The sequence below is a fragment of the Miniopterus natalensis genome, chromosome 2 (assembly GCF_054644295.1).
Source record: "Miniopterus natalensis isolate mMinNat1 chromosome 2, mMinNat1.hap1, whole genome shotgun sequence".
Taxonomy (NCBI): domain Eukaryota; kingdom Metazoa; phylum Chordata; class Mammalia; order Chiroptera; family Miniopteridae; genus Miniopterus; species Miniopterus natalensis.
Window position 1 is genome coordinate 95615099 of NC_142082.1, and position 23983 is coordinate 95639081.

A 23983-nucleotide genomic window follows, 5' to 3' on the forward strand; every position below is an offset into this window, starting at 1 on the left:
TATTTATTTACTTTTTAAAATATATCTTTATTGATTTCAGAGAGAGGAAAGGAGAGGGAGAGAGAGAGATAGAAACATCAATGATGAGAGAGTCATTGATCAAGCCTGCAACCTGGGCATGTGCTCTGACCGAGAATCGAACCCTGATCACCTGGATCCTAGGTCGACGCTCAACCACTGAGCCACACCCGGCTAGGCTGATTTTATGATTTAAATTGAATGATTTTACCAAATTGAACACATAATACATTTATACTAGTAATGAAAATAAGAAAAATACATAGATTTTTATCTTTACTACCATCAATGATGTTTTAAAATTCTGATAACTACTAATTGTGCTTCATGGCAGAGGCAAAGGAGGCATGGCCACCACCATCAGGTCCACTAACTGTGGGTAACTTTTACCTGAAACATTTGCTATAAATAATTTCCATGATGCCATGCCTCTAATACACTTTTAAAATCCAGTAAGATATCTGACTTTCCTGCTGGTTTCTTATTTTACTGACTTCAGTATGCTTTTAAGTGAACAATAATTTGTTTACAGAAAAGTGAGAAAGAAACCACATTGTAAAATTACTATTATTCATTGCTCTCTGGTTGCAAATATGATTGTTTCTTGAGAGTTGTGAGTTGTATCAACTCTGGCTTTGGGGCTTACAGTGGCAACATAACCCCTCATAGCTCAGGCCGGGAAGCAGGATGTGGGATCCCAGCACTGGGAAGGAGAAAGGGGCCTGTTGTTACTGCCAGTGAGGCAACTGTTCAGAACACAATTAAACCCAGGATTATTTCCCATTGAGCATTTAGTTTATTCTCAGCATTTTATGCCATAAATAATGTGATAAGTGTGTGTGTGTGTGTATAGTAATTCTCTGTCTGAGTCTATGGTGTGGACCTTTTAAAGGTCTTGAAGAGTATTACCAAACACAACGTGCAGGGTCCTACTTTCAGCTTCCACCAGAAGCACTTAGCTTGTAAAGAAGGCTGTGCCCGCTGGATCCTGGAGAACTGTCCTTGCTAATCATACAGGTTAACTGCATTTCTTTAATAACTGGTGAGGTTGCATACTTACCACCATTTACAAGAGAACAGTTTAACCTCTCCACCACCTTCCTGCATCTTACACTTGCGTCTCCTTAAAATCACGGAAATCTGACTTTTGCCTCCAACAGTGTACTGAGACCGCTGTCTTTAGGGTTTTCAACACTGTTGAAAATTGAATGGCCCTTTTTTTCTTCAAGCTCAATTAATCAATACATATCGATAATTCTTCAACTCCCTCACCATTTCCCTTAGTTAGGAAGACTATCAACTATCCCATTACTTTCTTATTTTTTGAAACTGCTATCCAAATGAAACCTAAAAAATTCTTCTCATTCCTCGGAGTGCTACAAACATAGTGTCCTTATTCCTTGAAATCTCTTCTGAAGTGATTCTCTTTTGGTGAACTATAAACTCTGATTTCATTCTCCATTAGACATTAAAAATTTTTTTGGCCTCTCTCTCCCTCTCTCATCCCTGGGATGATATTCAATTTAGCACCAACTAAAATACAGTCACTAAGGAAACTACTCTCACTCCATAAGTATGAGGGAATTTTTGTTTATTGTTAGAAACACTAATGAACTTCAGACAGCATATTTGAGACCTTTCACATGAATCTACTGTCCAACTTACTTTGTAGTCTGACTTGCAAGTGACCTACCCTTTGTCATGAGGAAACTGCTATTCCTTTGCTCCATCCCTTTTGAGAGTTAAGGGGCCACAATCTGAAGCTCCCTCCCAGCCCCCAGCAGCATGGCCTGTCAGTACAGATGATACAACTGGCACATAACTGCACAGGACCCATGGCTAGGACCCAGCTGTACTCTGAGAATGTCAGCTCATTCTTACGTTGTTCCAGCTGTGAGGCTCAGTTTAACTGCACCACTCACTCCTTCCTTTTGTTCACTTAATTGTATATTACCCATCAAAACTGAAGTAGGCTCTGACAGCCAGTGTAATAGGCAACACTCAGGGGCAGAGGGAGCCTGTGAAGGGATCAGTGAGGATGGAAGCAAAGTAGACTATTATTTATTTATTTATTTATTTATTTATTTATTTATTTATTTATTTTCTGTTTTTACTATAATTCACATCCTACATGCTTAACTCAGTACTTGGCATATAAAAAGGATATGGGAAAAGAGCTGGAAGGGAATTGGTATTTCCTGAGTACCTGTGGTAAGGAACTCCACAAAAGTTTATTTGTTGATAGAAAGACTGGAAGGGACAGAGGGAAGTAACTGTATGTATAAAATATGTATACATGTGTATATACTTGTAGATATATGTAATATACTTTAGAGATTTTATCACATTTAAATATGTATAGTACACATATCTGTAAAATTTTTAGACTGGATTTTCTGTGCTTTTTGTAAATTGCCTCTGATGGAAATTCCAAAAGAGGTGTTTGACGAATGTTTTGATTAACTATAGCATTACTGGAATAAATGTTCTACTTTCCAGATTGGCAACTTCAAAAACCAACACTCATTTGTAGATATAATTCTAGCATTTTTGTTAAAAGCCTTCTTTTATAAACGGTAAGGCAGTGATCCATGTGCTGACATTTACCTTCATGAATAAATTACACGTGAGCCTGCGGTGTCAGGAAAAAAATCGAGAACAACAAACTCAAGGTCGTACATCACTATATCCAGAGGTGGACACTAGAATTTGCGTACTGCCCATGGTCTCTATTGTCAAAGGAATCACCCTTGCTAGTGCTTCCTGTGTATAAACTCAGCTCCTCCTCTCAACAAGCCTACCAGGTAGATCCTGTGACTGATGAGGAAACTGTGACAAAAGATTAAGTAATTGTCCAAGATCACATAAGATGCAGTAACCTGGAAAAGTGAGTCCACGGATCCTGAATGAACACCAGGACTGAGGAACTAATTCAAACGACCCCAAACTAAGGGCCATAAGCTAAGGGTGAGAGGGAGGGAGCATCTTCTGCTGATACAAAGTCTCATCACTCCATTATTCTGTGTGTGACATATTTGGAGGTGGCTGAGCTGTAAACAGCTGAGATCATTTTAAGAGGAAAAGTTCAACGATAGTCTCATTGTAGAGCTGTACCCTTAGATTAGACAGCTGTAACTGATGCTTTGGTCAAAAGGAAGTCCCTGAACTGCCACCTGGGCATGACCAAGAATATTCATGGAGAGCTGGGCATAGAGTAGGGATCAGCTAAGTAAAGTCTGTGGGCCAAACCTGGCCCATCCCTGTTTTTGTTTGTCTAGTGAGTTAACAATGTTTTATAGACTTTTTTAATGGTTGGGGAAAAGCTAAAGAAGAATATTTTGTGACACATGACATTTACATGACATTCAAATTTCAGTGTCTGAATATGAAGTTTGAGACCTATCCATGCCCATCCACTTACATGTTGTCCATGCTGCCTCTCATCACAGTGGCACGAGAGGACACGGCCCTCGAACCTAAACTACCTACTATCTGGGCCTCTATGGGAAAAGTGTGCTGGCGCTTGGCTTAGAGAACCATTGTGCCAGAAGACAGGTAACACGATCAGACTAGCAGGATCTGTGACACTGAATATGCTACCATGATACTGCTAACTATCCTCTAATAGTTACTACTAAAGAAGTTCCACTGTGGTGTTGAGCCTCAAAGTGTGCCAGGTACGGTGCAGCCCTCTGTGGGTTGTGGGGTTGTGCATGTAATGCTTATACTATTTCGGCTGTGACAGAGCCAGGACAAGAGGCCAAGGCTGGGACTATACACTGCCATACACTGCAGTTTTAAATGTGGTGGCCTTTTTATTGACATTCTGTCACATTTAATCCTGTATTATCTCACTGGAGATACAGCAGTGGTTCTCAAAGTGTGGTCCCAAGACCAGCAGCATCAGCTGGGACCTTGTCAGAAATGCAGATTTCTGGCCCATCAGAAGCTGACTGACTCAGAAGCACTAGAGCTGGGTAGTCAGCTCTCAGGTTATTCTGACTAACATCTGAGAACCACTGTAGACGGAGGGAGCTGAGGTTTGCTGAGCAAATTAATAACAGCAAAAATCAAGCTGCCAGGAGACCAGTCTGATCCATAAAAAAGAACAATTTCCAAGGACCCTCAAGCATTTCAGAAATAGCTATTTTATATAAACGATTAATGATGATCCACGGTCCTTTGTCCTAGGCAATTTTCTAAAAACCAAGTTGTAGGAAGTGCATTTAAATTTTTATACTTATGACTGGCCTTATTTGGATTCACATAAAAATCATCCCTTTCTCCTAACTGCACTGTGCATCTAATCCAGGTCGAAGGGCCAAATATTTCCATGTTAAGCTGTAAATGTGCATGTCTAGGTTTTACAGGTTAGAGGTGGGAGATGGGTGAGATTAGGGTTCCCTTTACATAGAGCAGGGGTGGGGAAACTTTTTTCTGCCAAGGGCCATTTGGATATTTAAACATCATTCACGGGCCGTACAAAATTATCAACTTAAAAATTAGCTCTGAAAAAAGCTCTTAGATTTATTGAATTTTGAGTCCTGCCTGCAGTTCTCTTGGCAGGGCCAGACTAAATGATTTCTTGGTACTGGTAATTCCTGAATAGCAAATGGTAAGTGACAGCCATGCAGAGTGACTGCTGCTGGTGTGTGTGTGTGTGTGTGTGTATAGGGGGGTAGATGGCTACTGAGGATGGGGGTGTGTCCAGTGTGCTACGGGGTGCTGGAGGGGCACAAGGAAAAAGAGAGGGGGCAGTGAGAGAAGGGTCCACAGCATGATTTACTCAGACTTCAAAGCCAGGGACAGTCTTGCCCTGGGCCTGTACTGAGAACTGGAGAAAGGAGGCAGAAAACATGAGGCACTGTCATCAAAAGAGGCACTCCAACTTGGGCTTCAGGATGAAGGGAAGAAATAAGGAACAAAAAAGCAAATGGTAGAGAAAGCGGGCAAGTCTCCTGGGAAGGAACTGTTTAGTGCCTTCAACTTGTGCCAAGAGAACTGGGAACATGAAACCCAGCTGGTAAAAATGCCTCCATACCACAGTTTCTACTCCAAACTGCCCTTGTGTGAGAATAAAGCTTATTTGTGTACGCGAGCCGACTATCTGCTAGACTGAAGTGAGGGAAGCTCATTAAGCAGGAACAAGAACAAGCAGCAGTGAGGAGGCCGGGACCAGGGGTGACTTTCTAACAGAAGCCTCTCTCTGCACGCAAGTGTCAGATCAGGGAGCTCACCTTTCCTATGTGTCAGTCTTTGCTTCACCGACCTGACCTGACTGAGGAGGGGGTCCGGGCCTGTTTGGTTCTGAGGCACAGCATGATTCCAGAAGTATTAGGGAAAGGTCACCTAGGGAGGCTAGGCAGCTCTTCGTTTCTGAGGACCTGGTACCTTGTTGGCCCCTGAGGTGCACCTTGGCCTTTCTGATGTTTCTGAGAGGGGGACACTGGAGTTGGCCTAGGGATACTTTCTTGGAGCTCTGGTTAAGCCCCAACCTACTCTATAGTTCTGGGCCTGCCATGGCATCCTGTTAGGAGGTCCTGATGATTCTGAAGCAGATTTTCAAAGTGAAGACATCAGGGTAAGTCAGGCTCAGGTTAGGGATTAACACTGGAGACATTTCATGAGTTACCAGGGAAGGCTGAGAACTTCCCATAAAGTTGCTGCTGCTATTTTGGGAGGGACTGGTTGGTAACTCTAAACGCAAGATTTTTAGAGACAAGTAGGATACTTAGAGGGTGGTGAATCTGTTCTCAGAATTTGAGTAAATAATTAATACTTTCCCCAGGGGTTACTCAAAACAATTATCCCCTAACGGGACACTCAATGTCAAGAGCTTGTATCATGACAGCCTGCTTCCTAAGAGCAAGGGTGAACCAGCAGCAGCAAGTGAGTCTGGCGGCCTTCTAGAGGTTCTTTAGTGGAATGAAGCACAATTCCTGGTCTGCTGACTTCTCGGCCGTTCAGAACATTTTTGTTAATTCAGGTCCATGATCCCTCCTCTACAATTCCAAATAAAGAGGTTTGAAAGCCATGTGTTCAGGTGGCAGTATGTAAACCTCTGGGGCATAAACCCTAACTTGCCTTGAAGTGATTTTTAGCCATTATTTATCCTCAATGTAAATATTCACGTTTCACTGAATTAATACTTTATTTGACGATGAGGTGCTCCCATGGGAATTACATGCTACATAGCTAATGCACCACATTACTTTTCTAAACTCCAAAAAATGCTGAATTTCACAGCACACTTGGCCCCAGAGGCTTGAAGAGGGGCTGTGGGCCTGGACTGCTGTCTCTGGCTTACCACAACTGCAGGCGCCCGTTTCTCAGACCCAGGACGCAGCTAAATCTAACCCCCGACAGTCAAACAGGAGTAGGGGTTGGGTAGGGGCAAAACTGAGGTATATCTGAGGGCTGGGAGGACAGTATGGCGACCAGTGCCCATTGTGACCAGGAGTCTGACGAGACAGGAGATGGCTGCTCCCCGAGGTGGCAGCCCGCCCTTGGCACTCTTGGGATGCAGGCTCTGGGCAACAGCTCCTGTGGCTTGAGGGCTAACCAGTCAGGACTATGAGGTCCAGTGGGAAGAGCTGGACTGATCCTTGGAGAGGCAGGCTGCCTTGCTAGAACTAGAGGCACTGATGATTAACTGCCCTACATACTTGGCGCAGCGGAGCTCTGACTTCTAGAAAGAGTCTTTGTCCCTGGTGCAGTCTCTAGCCCTGAACCTTAGAAAACACACCTGCCTGTCTTTGTTGTGGCAGCACCTTCAGCACTAGAACCCTTATGCTCTCTCCTTGCGTGTCTCTCCTTGTGTGAATTTTCTTGAGTACAGGGGTCACCATCTTATTCATCCCTGTGTCCCTGGCACTGCGCACAGTGTTGGGCACCGAGGATGCATCTATTAAATGTTTGTGGAATGAAAAGCCTGCCTAAGGGTCACATCTTGCCTTGTCCTGACTCCTAGATCACAGACAGATATGCAGCCGGGCAGCTGCACAGACTGAGTCACATATGCACGACCCTGCTAAGTAGGGGTGTGAGAGAATGGAGCTGTGTTTATTGGTCTCATTTAGCATTTATTTTTCTAATAGTTTATGTAAAACCAGTAAATTTCTACTAAGTTTAACTTCCCCTGAAGTAGAGAGAGAAGGTAGATTTTGTTGATGGGAAAAAGGGAAGGAAGACTTGCCAAACAAACTTCTTATTAAGTAATGATGTCACGAGCTGTTACAGAATGAAGGCATTTGGAGATGCAAAAAACTTCAGAAATCACCTAAATCCTACAGCATTTATGTGGTTGCTTCAGAGACACATGGTTGTCATGATTAAGACTGGAACAAGAACCATGTTCTCGAGTTCCCAGACTGGCACTGTTTCTACAACTGAAGGTGAGACTGAAGACCTGGGACTGTCCACATTCTATATGACCATCTTACTTCTCTAAAATGTAAATTTTAAATATTACAGAGTAAAACCTCATTAGGGTGGACATCTATGATAATATATCTAACCTGAACTTGTTTCTTATGCTATTAGCAGAAACAGGTATGGTTAAGAACTAAAATTGCTCCCTGGCTGGGTAGCTCAGTTGGTTAGAGCATCGTGCCGATATGCGAAGATTGAGGGTTCAATCCCTGGTCAGGGCACATAAAAGAATCAACCAATGAATGCATAAATAAGTGGAACAACAAATCAATGTCTCTCCCTTTCTCTCTCTCTCAAATCAATAAAAAAAATAAAAAAAGAACAAAAATCGCCAACATTTACACTGTTTACATATCAGACTGACTGCCTACAAAATTAATTAGGTTTTACTGTGTATACAATACACACACACAGATAAAGAACATTTCTGGATTAAAATGTTTCCAGAAGTCCATGTACTAATCCACAACTTCAAGATGACAGAAAATACTTACCACTGCCAGCACTACCCTCTCTCTTGATGCGGGAACTTCCGGGGCCATCTCTGCCAGACTTTATGCGCTAGAGCAAAAGAACAAGAACAAGAACAAGAACAAGAACAAGAACAAGAACAAGAACAAGAACAAGATGAGTTTAAAAGAATAACTCATTTCTTTGAAGTTGAATATAACTAAAAGTTGATTTTTAAATTAATGTTACTATGTAATTCTGAAGACTTACTGCTCCTACTTTCCTGAAAGCTGGGGTCAAAATGATTGTTACCTTAGTTGGTTCTATGGAAATAAAGACTATGTTGTTTTGTAAGTCTGGGGTTCAAAGCCTGCTCTCCAACACTCAAATGGCACTTACACTTCTAACTGCAGTGTAACCTCTGCTTATACAAACATCCTAAAGCCCGAATATTCTCTTGGTGTGGAAGTTCAGGTTTAAACACAATCATCTGGAGGGGTGGGAGAAGGGAAGATAATCTATTAAAAGGCTATTTCCTGCATTGGTCCTACTCTACAATGGTTGGACCTAAACTATTACAGGGAAAAAAGGCAACTTGGCTTTTGAAATTCAACTTCTACAATAAAAGCACTATTAAAATCTCACTACCCTAGCCGGTTTGGCTCAGTGGTTAGAGTGCCAGCTGGAGGACTGAAGGGTCCCAGGTTTGATTCCAGCAAGGGCACGTACCTCGGTTGCAGGCTCAATCCTAGGTCCTGGTTGGGGCGAGTGTGGGAGGCAACCAATTGATGTGTCTTTCTCACACTGATGTTTCTCCCCCCTCCCCACTCTCTGAAAAGCAATGGAAAAAATATCCTCATGTGAGGATTAAAAAAAAACCAAAAAAACCCTCACAAATGCCTTATCTGTTTAATAGTCTACTTTCTTAGACACAGATTCACCCTTAAAGAGAAATACCTCCAAGCTGTGACCTTCTTAATTTTCCTTTTATATTTTATTGTTTTGTGTTTTGCTTAAGTGTTAGAATTTTTATATCACAAGCTGCTTCAAGTCTCCCTTTGACTGGTATGAGGCAGGGCCTGATGGCAGGTAAAAGAGGAAACACTGGAATAATAATTAATAAAATGATTCTCATCACAGCAAAACTAAAATGTGAGGGAAGCAGCCATAAAATGGAACACAAATCAGAAAGTGACAGAGGGGAAAAAAAAGACAGACGTCTGTTTATTGACATGGAACTCTGTCCACATTATTTTGGGGGGACAGTGTGGGGGCTATAAGCCAGGATTTTTGCAAAAATCCCATTTTTGTAAAAAAAAGTACCATTTAAAAATATATATGTATTACTATGTTTGTATATATTTGTAAAATGCCCAGGAAGATACATACTAAAATGCTGATAGTGATCTTAAAGTGCTAGGATGGGTGATTTTCACTTCTTTCTTTGTACATTTTAATTTGAATTAAATCTATCTAGCCCAGCCGGGTGTGGCTCAGTGGTTGAGTGTTGACCTAGGATCCAGGCGATCGGGGTTCGATTCCCGGTCAGGGGACATGCCTGGGTTGTGGGCTGCAGCCGATCAATGACTCTCTCATCATTGATGTTTCTATCTCTCTCTCTCCCTCTCCTTTCCTCTCTCTGAAATCAATAAAGATATATTAAAAAAAAAAAGTAATCTATCTAACTTTAAAAGAACATTTTTTTAATAATATAAAAAAAGATGGCATTCCTATTCTGAAACATATATGCCATTCCAATTTTGAAAAAAAAAAAAAGGTAGGTGCAAGAGGAGCAAAATAGATACAAATAAAACAATGGGACAAATTAAATAAACAGGCATTGAGAGTGAGAAACATTTTTTCCTTTTATACCTACGGTTCGATATGAGCATATGACTATATATGTCCTCTACTACTACTCTGGAATTGGAATAAAATCAGAGCCTTAAATGTTCTACTCAGAGTGGAGGCCAATAACCTGCCACCCCACAAACTGTCACCTATCCTTGATGAAGTGAGCACAGAACTCGAGGGTGAGGGTTGACAAGCTTGCATATTGATTTCACATTTCTGACATCCAAGTGCGTGATCATTTTGCTAGTGATGTCAATGACAGATTGGGACAAAAAAATAACTGCACCACAGACCTTTGAGAAGCGGTGATCTGGAATACTCTCCCAATTTTACAGCTAATGAGAATGAGGTCCAGAAGAACGAATGTCCCTTCTGAGTCACAGAGCTGGCCAATGGTCAAGCCAGGAAATAAGTCCAGGGTCCTGTCCACCACATATGCTTTTGTTCAATAAGACTTAGATTTTTGTCCAATAAACAAATAGCAGTTAGTTGTTTCCTAGTTAAGGATTCTTAAGAAGACCGGCTCTGATTTCAAATTCAAGAGAAAACTCCAAAAAATGCATGGACATGGCTGTAACTTCCTGCACTCTTCTTCCTAGAGATTCCGTACCTGCTCTAAACACTAGCTCCTCCAGGAATGATGTGAGTCCTCCTCTGAAGCTGAACCCCTCCATCTCTCTTCCCACAGCTCTTGTTTCCCTCACATGCCACATGACCCTGGCTAGAGGAACTGGTGTTCATCTTGTACTCCCATGTTACGAGCACCTTCAGTATGGGGCCAGCTCTTACACAGCACTGTGTCTTCCACAGAGTACAGCACATTGTGATAAATGTTTCCTGAAAGGAGGAATGGGGACTAACAGAAGGTAGGACAGGAAGACACTGGCATCAATGGCCTCTAACAAAGGCAGTGATTGGGAAGCTGCGCCTAGAAAATGTAACCAATGCTCAAATCACCATGAATTTGATATCAATGATACATATTTTCTTCCACATTTTTGTTAGACTTTGTAAATGCCATAATGCATAAAATGTGCAAGACATCCTTGTAGCTTTTATTACATACATAAACTTTTTTAAATTTTGTATTTCTTCTGTAAGTCAATTTGAAAGCCATGCCTTTATGAGATCTTATTGCTGAATCTCTTTTCTTTTAGGAAATATAACCAAAAGGGTTTCTGCTCAAATAGATGGTATACTTATTTTTCATTGTTTTTTGATAATAACTGAAATTTGATGATAAATAGCAACTACATTTTATATTATTTTTGAACATCAAATGATATTTTGTCAATTTGGACAAAATAAAGCATTTCTTGAATTGTTTGCTGATTTCTTTGGGGAGAAAATAGCAAAATTTTTTTCTAGAGATCACCATACCTGAGTTTCTCTATTTGAAAATTTTGAAATTTCAGAAATTTGATTTTAAAAATGGAATGAATTACTAATATACTTCTATTTTTGGACTAGCAATTAAAACTTCCTGTATTTTATAAATTATTTATCTATTTTCTTTTGCCTCCTAATAATTTCCTTTTGTTTTCTAATCCTCTTTGGAATTTTAGCTGACATTTTTCTCTTCTTTTTCATATTTAAAATACTGTCTTCACTTCCTGTTCTTCTCACTCTGCTCTTTCCCTAGCAAAGAGTCAAGTCTGACAGAAACATGAACATCTCTTAAAATACAGCACTGCTCTGGGGTCTGGGGTCCGGGGTCCAGACTGGGCAGAGTGACTCTTGCCTGGCCCACTGGCCTGTGCCTGGAATTGCTTCCTGCTGTCACTAATGAATACATATGGGTGGAGTTTCTTCTTACTCAGAATGTGATCCTTCAAGCACAAAGGGGAGAACGGTCTTCTTTTCTGTAATAGTTCCAGGAAGACGATGAGTTTCTCTGATAATTATTCTATATAAACAACCTTCTGGCTTTAACATCTTAAAAATGGCATTAGCGGCTAAAGGAGATATATTATCTTGACCCACATAAACCTGAATTGATTTATCTTTCTTTCTGAGGTCTACACAAATCCTTTTCCATTTAAAAATAATTTTTAAAATTCCATGGCCTGATTTATTTTATGTCTACTCCCCCCCTCCCCCACCTTTAAATCCGATTCCATACCCTGAGCTGGTATTTGATCTTTTGCAAGGTGGCCCTTTGGGACCATAAACTGTACACTAGTGCTTCTCAGACTTTAGTTAATATAAAAATTACCTGGAGAACTGTTTTAAAAAGCACATACACAGGATCCATATTCAGAGACTGTAATTCTGGGGTAGGGTTTGGGCAGGTCGGGGCTGGGGCGCAAAAGTTTGCAATTCTAACAAATGCCCAGGTTATTCTGAAGCTCTACTGGTCCACAGACCATACTTTACTAGTACTGTTCTGAGACCCTAACTCCTAATTATATTATGGTGAGTTGATGGCAAGGTACATTTGATCTAATTCATGGTACAAGTTAGCAACTTTGCTGGATGCAGAATAAGTAAGGACTGTATACAACTAAAAATGATGACTTGTATCACTCTCTTTCTCTGATCTTCCTAAGGTGGCAGGCACAGTGTTAGGAGCCAGGATCTGAATCCCAGGTCTGCCCCCAATAGCTGGTGACCTGCAGAAAGTTACTTAGCCCTATATAACTCAGCTTTCTCACCTGTAAAAAGTAGTAATAATCATACCACATCCAACATCATAGGATTATTGGGATGATCACATTAGTTGATGCATGTAAATTGCTTAGAACAATGCCTGCGCTTCACCATGAAATCAATAAATATCAGCTGTCATCATTAATGTCTAGTTAAGCAGATGCAGTAAAGTGGAATGAAAGGAAAACCTGTCACCAAAAGATTGCTGACATCATGCAGGAAGTTATCAGGCTCTACACTTCTATTTCTTCCTGCTGTCAAACTGCTGCAATTATCAGCCTTCCAGAGGAGAGACAGGGACAGAGACTGGGCGTCAATTCTATGTTCTTTAAGCAGTTCCAGATGATTAGCTACACTGTCCCTGGTTTCCATTACATGGCTATTTCACTAACGGCTCAAGTCAGCAACATGGAAGAGATCTCCTATAAATGATCACAGAGGCCAATACAGCTTTGGCAAGAAGCACCTCAAAATCAGACATAGGAAGTTACTAACTATAAAAAAGACACGTGACTGTCTAACATTGTGGAAATGTTAAAAGAAATCAAGATATATCTGTACAGCAGGGTATTAGGCTGGCATAACAATGATTTTATGAAGAAATTCTAATTACATAGGAAAGATGTTAAGGATTGATTCTAAACAAGAAACAGAGAAAAAGTAACAAGAAGTTTTAAGTTCAAACTTAGAAAAGGAACTTATTTATTATATCTTGTTTCATGACTAATAGTATTTTTTGTGCTCCACAAGCCAGAAAAGAGTGCCCTGCCCTCTGCACTTACAACCTAGAAAAGACAAACAGGCTTGCAACAATTAACTGAGAAGCTGGCTCTCAGATAGATGAGAATTCTTTCTCTTTAAGCTTCTTCTTCCTCTTCCAAGGACCTTTCTTTTCAACTTTTCCTCTTTGCTTTGTGTTTATAAGCAAAACATAAAAAAAGAAAACATCAAGAAAACATTTCTTTGACGTAAGATTTAATGAGGAGTACTGAAGAATGACAGAGAAATTGATTTCAAGGAAATTGGAGAGACAGTGTTTTGTGGGTGAGGACAGAGCTTTAATCCTAAAGATGAAGAAATAACTAGGTGGGAAGGGAAGACATTAAGGAGAAGCGATAATAAAAGAAGACATCTCAATGATACTTGGTTTTATACAGATTACAAGGAGAATAGTGATAAAATATTACCAAAAGAGGTTTCGCTCAAGCACAGGGAGACATTAATAATTTGGTAAGGTAAACAAATGATCTAAAGGCATCAATTGTAACTCATATGGTAACAAGTTTACCAAAGTATTCTTAATTAGGGAATTATTTTTAATGAGTATAACATAAGGATTAGAGGTCAGGTTTGTGAGAGAAATAGGCAAAAGTTGACAATAGTCAATGAATAAATAAATATTTTGATGGAAGAACCAAGTTGGCTGAGTAGTAATTAGAAAGGAAAAGCAGTTTCAATGACATTCATATATTTATAATAAACTCAGTCCATATGAATATTAGTCCATAGTAGTCATATGAAAAACAAAAGTTTAACATCATAGAGCAAGAAAGCAAGAAAGGAAAGAGGAAAAGGGGAGAGGAAAAGTCAATAGGGGAGAGGAAGCAAAAGTAAAGGTAACTAAAAGAGAGAGGATGGTATAATTGCTCAACTAAGACACAGCTCAGTAAATGAAAAAATTAAGTGGTAAACTATAAGAAATGGGAAAGTTAATCTGAATCTCTATCTATAGAGGGTAAATATATCTTCAATGAAAGGCAGATACTTGAAAAATCATGTTAAACTTTTAAATATTCTCGGCTCAAACTTCGGAGAAATTATTCTTTTAAAGAAGTAAAGATAAGTACATTGGTATTCCACATGCTGCATGGAACATAGAAATATATTTAAAATGCTTCCATGTATGTTAATGTTATTCTCAAAGCCATCTCTACTATAGAGGGAAAAGTACTATGCTGTACACAAATAACTGCCTCTTAGTTTCCATGGGCCACAGGACTCTTAAATTAAAATTGAGAGTATAAACTAACTTATTATCTAAAAATTAAGTATGTAAAATGACTAAATAAATTACTTCATATTGTGTGAAATTACAATTATTTGTCTATTAGTATGATCCACTAAAGACCGTGAGTCTATTGTACTTCCTCCTATTGGAAATTTACTTTTGACAGAACTTTATCCTAAAAGTACGATTTTAGTTATTGTGTTTCCTTTATGCCAGAGCAAAACAATTTCAACTTCATTTTACTGACAGAAGCCCCAACATCACTCAGTTGAGCTATAGAAGGCTGACATTTTGAAAATTAACAGACAGTAGTTTTCGGCCCATATGAGATACCTGTTCTTTTATCTCTTTCATTTTTTCCAACCTCTTGAGTTTTGTTGCATATTCTTGAACTTCTTTTAATCCAATATCTGTGCAGAGACGAACCAAGAAACGCAGACCTAAATTGTAAAAAGTACATTTAGAAAAGTATTTGTGCACTGTGTTGAAAGTACAACAAATCATTAACCAGTCTTTTGGGGCACAGTTAGGAATGATGCTCACAGTATTTGTTTCTCTCTTGAAAAATGTGTTAAAAAATTGCAAAACTGAAATCTATATAATTTTCTTACACAATGATAGCCCAGTAAGTTTAATACATTTTTTAAAAAAGTACCTCTACTCGTATTCTCTTGACCTGGGAAGATGGACTTCCCTGAAATGAGTTTAAGTAAATGATCTACTCATGACCGTTAATGTTTTGCAAAGTAGCAATGCTAAAGTAATTTAAAATGTCACATATTAGCATATAAATTGTCTACATATACATTAGTAAATCATAATAAGGTAATTTTTATTTTCTACAAATAATACACAACTATTACTCTTATCTACCCATCCTTAGAAAGAATGACTCAGGAATACTGAATGTAAAATAAAAATTGTTTTTGGTAGATATCCTCTGAAATTTAGTATGTCATTTGTAACTTCATAGGGCAAGTCAATTTTTGATAAATGAAGAATATATTTTAAGACTAAATTATCTTGTTGGGTTCACCGGAAAACTCTGCTCAAAACAAGACATTCCATGGGTGCAAATGTTTCCCTAAGACTACAGTTAAGGTAGACTATTGACATTTGTTTTGAAATTATCCAGGCAAAAGTTATCTTAGACATTCCCTGTGGCACAGGTAAACATTCATTTAATATTTAGAATGAATCTTAAACTCTCCATAAAGAAAGAAATTTGGTGGTGTTTGGAGATAGTTTCTTTAACTGGTCAAGTGCCAGGTGCTCTGGTTACTGCAGTGGTTCTGGACAGACAGCATTCCCAGCCCCAGGGGACACCTGGCAATGTCTGGGGACATTTCTGTTTTTCATAACAATGGTGTGGGGGTGGGGGCGAGTGCTACTGTCATCCAGTGGGCAGAGGCCAGGAGTGCTAAAATACTCTATAATCCATGGGACCCAGAATGGTCCAGTCCCAACATCAGTGCTGCTGAGACTTTTGCCCAGGTGACTTTTGGGTTGCATAGTTTCCACACAAAAAATCATTGCTCTCATTTAATCTCTAAAGCACCAGTTTCCTAAAGTGACTGAGATTAAGAATCAAATAAAAAGCTTTAAATAAATAAAAAAAATTAAATATCTGGGTCCACTGTGAATCTAAATGAGAATTTGTATAGATAGGGCAACAAATCTATAGTTTTTGAAACTGTGACAGGGAATCCCCAGCAAGTAGGCTGTTTCCTGACTGGCTTCTGGAGACCACTGCAGCAGGTTAAAGAACTTGCTCTAATTAGCACTAGAAACTCCTTGCTCCTAAGCTACCAGCAACACTATAGCTGAGCCATCTGCTGCTGAGCTTTTATAAAAGCCAAAGTGAGGAATATGTTAATTAAGGAAGAGGCAGTACCTGTAATCCTAGGCTAGAGCTGGGCCACTGGGAAACGTGGCTCAGAAAAGATTGTTTGTACTGAATTGCAATGTGCTGTTTTGTGTTCATTATCACTGTAGGACAAAATTAAAAATAGTCTTTCCAAGTATGTTATTTTATCTGCTGTATGGGTATTTTAAAGCAAAGAGCTGCTGTATCTCTCAATGAACTTATCTACTCTATCGTTCAGTGTCTCAACATGACTGCATTAGAAGTTGAAAAAATGTTACATCTTCCCAAGGAATTGCTTTTTCTTTGTCCTTAACATTTGCTATTTTAATTATGATGTGTCTTGGAGTGGGTCTCATTGGGTTCCTGTTTGAAACCCTCTGTGCTTCCTGAACTTGTGTGGCTTTCTCCCTCACCAGCATAGGGAAGTTTTCTTTCATTATTTCCTCCACCAAATTCTCTATCCCTTGCTCACTTTCCTCCCCCTCTGGCACTGCAATGATGCAAATGTTGTTTCACTTCATGTTGTCCCCAAATTCCCTTAAACTGTCCTCATGCTTTTTAAGTGTTTTTTCTTTTTCCTGCTCTCATTGTTTTTTTCTACCTTATCTTCTAAGTCATTTATTCTATCCTCTACTTCATTGAGCCTGCTTTTAATTCCTTCCAGCCTATTCTTGATATTAGATATAGTATTCTTCATTTCAGCTTGGTTGTTATTTATCTTATCTAGCTCTTTTTTCATGCTTTCACTAAGTTCCTTGACCTCCCCATTAAGTGTCTTGTGGTTCTCATTAATTTCCTTGAGCATCTTTATAACTACTACTCTGAACTCTATTTCTGATAATTTGCTTGCCTCCATCTCATCAAGGTCTCTTTCTGGTGATTTTTCCTTATCTTTAGTTTGGGGCTTCTTTGTCTCCCCACTTTAGTGACTCTTTGTGTTTGTATCTGTATATTAGATATATTTGCTGTCTCCCAGTCTTGTGGGGTGGGATTTTGTAGTGTATGTCCAGTGAGACCCAGAGGTGTGTTTTCTGTATACTTCTGAGCTCTTTGCTCTAGGTGTGTCCCTTTAGTGGGTGTCATTTTTGTGGGTTCTGTGGGCTCTCCTGTTGTGATTGGGTCTAGATTGTTGTTCACCCATTCTTTGGAGGACTCTCCTCTCAGGTTGGCTAACTGTGAGGTTCAGCGCCAACCACATCATGTGAGCTGTAGTACGGGTGCTGGCAAGCCAAAACAAAACACAACCAAACAGCCAGGAAACAAGCATTATCTTACAAAATATGCTGACAATCACAATGAAAACCACCCAAGAGAAAGTAGAACTGGAAGCACGAAGCAAGAACACAAATGTTAAAGCAAAAAAAAAACCACAAAAAAGGGAGAGAGAAAAGGATACTATTGCTAATAGTAAAAAAATATAAAAATATATATACATAATAAAATAAAGTAAAAAGTAAAAAATAGAAAAGCTACGGGGAGATAAAAGGGGCAGGGAAACAATTCTGAAAGGAAAGAAGGGTGAGCAAAAAAGGGTAGAGTGTAGGAATAGGAAAATGATTGAAAAATAAAAAATTAAAATAAAGAGACAAACAGAAACAAACAAACAAAAAGACAGGAAGACAAAGAATAAAAGGGGAGAAAAAGAAAAGAAAAAAAAAAAGAAGAAAGTTATGCCAATGGAACAAGAAGAGAGAGAGATAAAGCAAGGGCAGGGAAGGAGCCCAATAAGAGATATGGGGGAAACAATAGAGGAAAGCAATAAACTTATTGGTTATAATGATAATATCCCAGCAATAAAGCAGAGAATATCAAGAAAATCTTGATAATAGAACAAAAAAACAAAGGAAGAAAAAAAAACAAAACAAGCAAAGCAAGACAAAACAAATTTTTAAAAAATTAATTTAAACATTAAAAACAAAAAATTAAAAACAATTAAAAAAAATTTTTTAAAGTTTTTTCCTTTTTTTTACTAAAAAAAAAGTCAATCATGTGAGATTCCACTGGGCAGCTTATGTTTTTCGAAGCTCACTGTTTTGTATGCTGATTTTGGGTCTCCTGGCAGGTACTTGTGTGTCAGCCACTGTCAGGAGCTGTTTGGCTTTGGTGTCCTTAGGTAGTTGGCTGGTCTAAGGCTCTCTGTGGACCACCTCCACCTACCTGTCAGCTATTTTGCCTTCCCCTTGTGGTTGCCTGGTCTTACTCCAGAGTCTTTTGAAGAGTCTTTAGGGTGCGGGCTGGCTACTGTAGATCGGGATATCACTCCCCTTACTTAGTGGTTTTGCAGTCAGGCGTTCACTATGGGGAAGTTAGCCTCTGCTTCAAAGCCAGCTCCTTAGTCTCTACCCTGTCGTCCAATTCTAGTTCTCCGTACAATGACCTGCTGCAGGTTCAGGTTGCATTCAGTCTGTTGCCTTTTCTGTATGGGCAGTTTCAGCAGCCTGGGCTCAGTGGGTTTGATTAAAAAAGACTCTGGTGAGCACTTTGCCTGCCCAGTCCCCAGGAGGGGTTTTAAGGTTTTCCTCCAGTTCCCAAACAATAGTCCCTGAGAGTCTTATTCTTGTATTGCCATTCTGTGAGCTGTTTTCCCTTCCCCCTCAGGACTGTGCCTTGTGGGGGATATCTGGGGCTTCAGTGAACTGAACCAGCCCCTTTCCTATTGGGGATGGTGCTCTTAGCCTGCTCCGCCCCTCCTTTCCCACTTCTGGTTGGCAGATCTCACAGGGCTCTCAGTTCAAACTCTCCACAATGCAGACACAAATCCCAGCTTTTGCTGGTCTATCTCCCCAATGCAAGCCAGGAAGGTGGACGCCTGTTCAGCAATCAAAAACTCAAAAACGCATAAAGCAACAAACAGGCTGAGAACCCTCCCTGCAAGGTCCTGGGGCTCTGACGCCTGGGAACCAAGCAGGAGGGGGCACAAAGTCAGCCCCACACAGGTCCCCTGCACAGCTGATCTCAGTGAAGCTGACGCAGCTCCTTGTGCGCTATCCTGGCTCCCCTCAGAGCAAGTCAAAATCTCTGATTCACCCCACTGGCAGCTCTGGCAACTGGAGTCTCGATCCACCCCACTGGCAGCCAGAGACCCAATCCTCCCCACCGGCAGCTTCAGTAGCTGGAGTTCCAATCGGCCCTGTTAGTGGCTCTGATCCCCCTCTGGCAGCGGGAAGGCTCTCTTCCCCTTCCCCATGCCACACAGTTCAAACGCTTTCTGGGGTCCTACACAGTGCCTTACAGGAAAGCAGTGTCCCTGTAGGTGGCTGGGGACTGCAGCCCTCTGGCTCCTTTCTATTCAGAAGCCACACACTGCCAGACAGCCTTTCCTGCGGGCAGCACCCCAGGTGAAAGTCCCCTGCCCCAGCTGCCGCCATTAGGCGCATTGTTTCACTGGGAAGGTGCAGTCCCTTCTTTGCAGGCACACTGTTACCCCGGTTCCCTCTGCCTGCGGTGCACGGCTCTCCTTCCCTTCTCCTCTGCTCTGGCTTTGAGGAGCCAGTCCAGCCTCTAACCCTCGGGCCTCGCAGGCTAGCACTGGCTTCAGGGGGTCTCCCCCTTTCTATGCCCCCCTCTTTTACCAGACTCTATGGTGTTTCTTAGTGCTCCTTACTTGAAATATGTCCACTCAGGTATATTTCTCTTGTTTTTCCAAGCTGGTTATGCAGCATTTTAGCTGTAAATCCAGTCCATGGCTGGAAGCAAGGGCACTCTGCTTCTTGTCAGAGTGCCACCATCTTCCTTCCTGGCTCTCATTTATTCATTCTATAGTCATTTAATGTTAATTGAACGCCAGTAAGTGCCATCTGGAAATCTTGCCTCTATTTGCTACCAGGAGGAGTATGTCAGAAATTGCCTTTTATTTCCTTATAAACACTAAAGATTATAGAATAGATTGTCTTTTATCTCTTTCCCTTAGCCGTACATCTATTCAGGGCTCAATATAGAGTTTAGTGGGGATACACAGCATATGATTATGGTTATTTTGTGTTTTTCTTGATCCTGATTTGTTATTGCTGTAATACTTCCCATTGCTATTTTAAGTTACATCAAATCCACTGTACAAAAGATGGGGAATATAGATTTGTTTACTTTGGAGAGAGTTCAATAGTAAATGTAAATCCATCAACAATTAAATTCTAAAAAAATGTGTATTTGTATAGTCATATTCTCTAATCCTGTAAACGTGGATCAAAACACATGTACCACAATTATAGGTTGGTATCTATGTATGTAACTATTGTACCAAATGTAAAACAGGGCATAAAATGTGAGAACCTATACTTTCAAAGTTACAAAATATAATCTCACTTACATTCAACATTTTCTGGAAATTTTCTGTGAATATCTTTATAAGTATCTAATGCTTTTTGGTAGTTACCTACAAATAAAAAAAGAGAAAGAAGCACACTAGCAGATTATATAAATTAATAGGATTCAGCAAAACATTAATTTTAATCTAATATACTGGTACCACTTAATTGGTTTAGCAGGAAGACTTTCTTTCATGTTTGCCTCAAGCATGTGTAACAGTTCTTAACATAACTAATGGAAGAAAATGCATAGAAAAAAAAAAATTTGAAAAGGGTTAGAGGAGAAGAAAATTATGGTTAAAACTTAGTTCCACTTCTTAAAATAAATGTTAGTGGTACAAATTAAGATCCATTCAGTTTCCTAAAAATTAAAGATTATTTCAAGTGAATTGAAAATTTAAAAGAATTTATGTGATAGACTAATAATTTTGTCATTCACTTAGTTGGAAAAGATGAAACATAATTTTTTTTGTAATTATCACTGAAACATTTAAATGTTTATAGGAAACATTTTGTTTTATAATAAAATAATTGAACTTCATGCAGCAGCAAAGAATAGAAAAAATGAATTTTGGGTCAAAGGTCTTGGTGAAACCTCAGTGAATGAGCTAAGAATCTCTGGGCGACAGGGCTCAAGAGGGATGTCTGCGCTAACCTCAAAGAGTTGCTGTGAGAATTAAATCAAAGAGAGGAAGCATCTAACTCACAGCAGTTTCTCCGTAAATGTTAGTTTCTCTTCCAACCCACCGATCCATAACTCAAGAAGGTTTATGTCTTTAAATTATTCAGAATACCCCATATACGTACACTCTACATATGACTGATATGGAAATAAACAGAGGCAATCAGAACTCAGATGAGATAAAGTGTATACAGTGCAGTTATGTTGTATGTTATTTGACAGGAGACACAGTCATATTAACGATCAACCCTCACAATGACTTGAAGACAACCCAGAGCAGATATTTTGACGCCACTCTGAAGGAGCTCAGATAGGGTCTGTCAAGAAAGAAGCTACAGAACTGGGCAAGAGCACCCTGTTAACACTTTGACAAAACAAATGCTTCCCTGAGATTGAGGAGTTTCTTTTCCTGGGTCATTTGTATGCTTTACAAGAGGGATCATACATTTGTTAATGTTTGTCTCCTGCTCAATCTCTGAATTTTAACATCATTCACTTCAGTTCAAAACTATTAACATCGCTACCCTTCAGGACAGGGGTCAACAGCACAGGACCTAATAAAGCAGTTATTGAAAACACAAGTAACATCTCGTATAAAAATATAGCCCCAGTGTTCTATACCCGGGACTTCCTCAGGCTTGGAGATAGAGATAGTCTCATTAATGTGGCCACACACATAGGACATTAAGAATTATGTGACAGCCCGGCTGGGCTTGGCTCAGCGGTTGAGCGTCGACGTAGGATCCAGGCGATCAGGGTTCGATGCCCGGTCAGGGCACATGCCCAGTTGCGGGCTCGATCAATGACTCTCATCATTGATGTTTCTGTCTCTCTCCCTCCCACTCCTTTCCTCTCTCTGTAATCAATAAAGATATATTTAAAAAAAAAAAAAGAATTATGTGACAGAAAATGAAATATAAATTGATGTGTACAGAATGCCTGTTTTTCTGTGGCTAACTGGTAAAAATGATTACATATTAACTTTGAGAGATAAATCTGTTTCTAACAGTGGGGTTGGGACACATAACTAAGACCTACTTTAAAAAATTTTTAAATTTATCTTTATTGTTGAATGTATTACAGGTGTCCCATTTCCCCCCACAATTGACCCCTTCCACTTCGCTCCCACCCCCTCCCCAGGCCTTCACCTCATTATTGACTGTGTCCATGGGTTATGCATATATGCATATAACTTCTTTGGTTAATCTCTTCCACTCTCCACCCCCCTTATCTCTTTCCTCTGAAACACGATTGTCTGTTGCATGTGTCAATGTCTCTGGATCTATTTAGTTCATCAGATTCTTTTGTTCATTAGCTTCTTAAAGAAGACCCTTCAACATTTCATGTAGTGCTGGTCTGTCTGGTGGTGATGAACTCCTTTAGCTTTTTCTTATCTGTGAAGCTCTTTATCTGATCTTCAGTTCTAAATGATAGCTTTGCAGGGCAGAGCAATCTTGGTTATAGTTCCATGTTTTTCATCACTTTGAATATTTCTTGCCACTCCTTCTGGCCTGTAAAGTTTCTGTTGAGAAATCAGCTGACAATCGTATGGGTGCTCCCTTGTATGTAATTAACTGCTTTTCTCTGGCTGCTTTTAAGATTCTCTTTGTCTTTAACCTTTGGCATTTTAATTATGATGTCTTGGTGTGGCCCTCTTTGTGTTCCTCTAGTTTGGGGCTCTCTGTGCTTCCTGGGCTTGTAAGTCGATTTCTTTCACCAGGTAGGGCAAGTTTTCTGTAATTATTTTTTCAAATAGGTTTTTAATTTCTTGCTCTCTTTCTTCTCCTTCTGGCACCCCAATAATACAAATGCTGGGCCGCTTGAAGTTGTCCCAGAGGCTCCTTATACTATCTCCATATTTCTGGATTCTTTTTTCTGCTTTTCTGGTTGAGTGTTTTTTGTTTCCTCATGTTCCAAATTGCTGATTTGATTCTCAGCATCCTCTACTCTACTGTTGATGCTCTGTAAATTATTCTTCATTTCAGTTCATGTGGCCTTCATTTCAAATTGGTACTTTATTATGTCATCGATTTTCTCAGTTGTTTTCATAATACTCTTACTAATATGCTTGAGCATCCTTATAAACAAAATTCTGAACTCTGTATCTGTTAGCTTGCTTGGATCTATTTCATTTAGTTCCTCTTCTAGAGATTTCTTCTGTTCTTTCCTTTGTGACATGTTTCTTTGCCTCCACATTTTGGCTGCTTCCAGCTGTTTGTTTCTATGTATTAGGTATGACTCTGGAATTTGTAGAGTGGCTTTGTGTAGTAGGTGTCCTGTAAGGTCCAGTGGCTCAGCCTCCCCAGTCTCCTGAGCTGGGCCTTCTAGGTGCTCCCCTGTGTGGGCTGTGTGCACTGTCCTGTTGCAGTTGAGCCTTGGTTGCTGTTGGCGTCACTGGGAGGAACTGACCCCCAGGCCAATCGGCTGTGAGGACGAGCTGCAACTACAGCCAAAGAGCTGTTGTGCTGGAGACACCCCTATGGAGCAGGATTTACTTCAGTGGAGCTTTGGTGTTCACCAAGTGCATCCCTTGAGTGTGTCACCTGTGGATGTGGTAGGGTTGTAATCCAACATGGTCGAGTCTGACTACAAGGTGCACTGTCTCTGGGGCCTCCTGGGAGGTGCAAAGTCAGCCTCTGCCTGTGCCTTGCCCAGGGCCACCCAGCATGAGCTACATAGCAAACCACAGTTGGCTGCCACTTGTGCTGGGCTTGGCATTG

General features: G+C 40.1%; 1 protein-coding gene across 4 annotated transcripts in view; it reads right to left on the reverse strand.

Annotated features, from left to right (window-relative positions):
* Positions 1-23983, reverse strand: part of IFT88 (intraflagellar transport 88) — a 132300-nt gene that overhangs the window by 16457 nt on the left and 91860 nt on the right. For 3 of the 4 annotated variants that reach the window (XM_016203549.2, XM_016203548.2, XM_087814415.1), the window contains 3 exons: positions 20584-20649; positions 14744-14850; positions 7944-8010 (listed from right to left, as the gene is read on the reverse strand). In XM_016203549.2, coding sequence (XP_016059035.2) covers positions 7944-8010; positions 14744-14850; positions 20584-20649 — 240 coding nt within the window. The remainder of the gene's footprint in view (positions 1-7943; positions 8011-14743; positions 14851-20583; positions 20650-23983) is intronic. The other variant, XR_015714049.1, reaches the window with a different exon arrangement.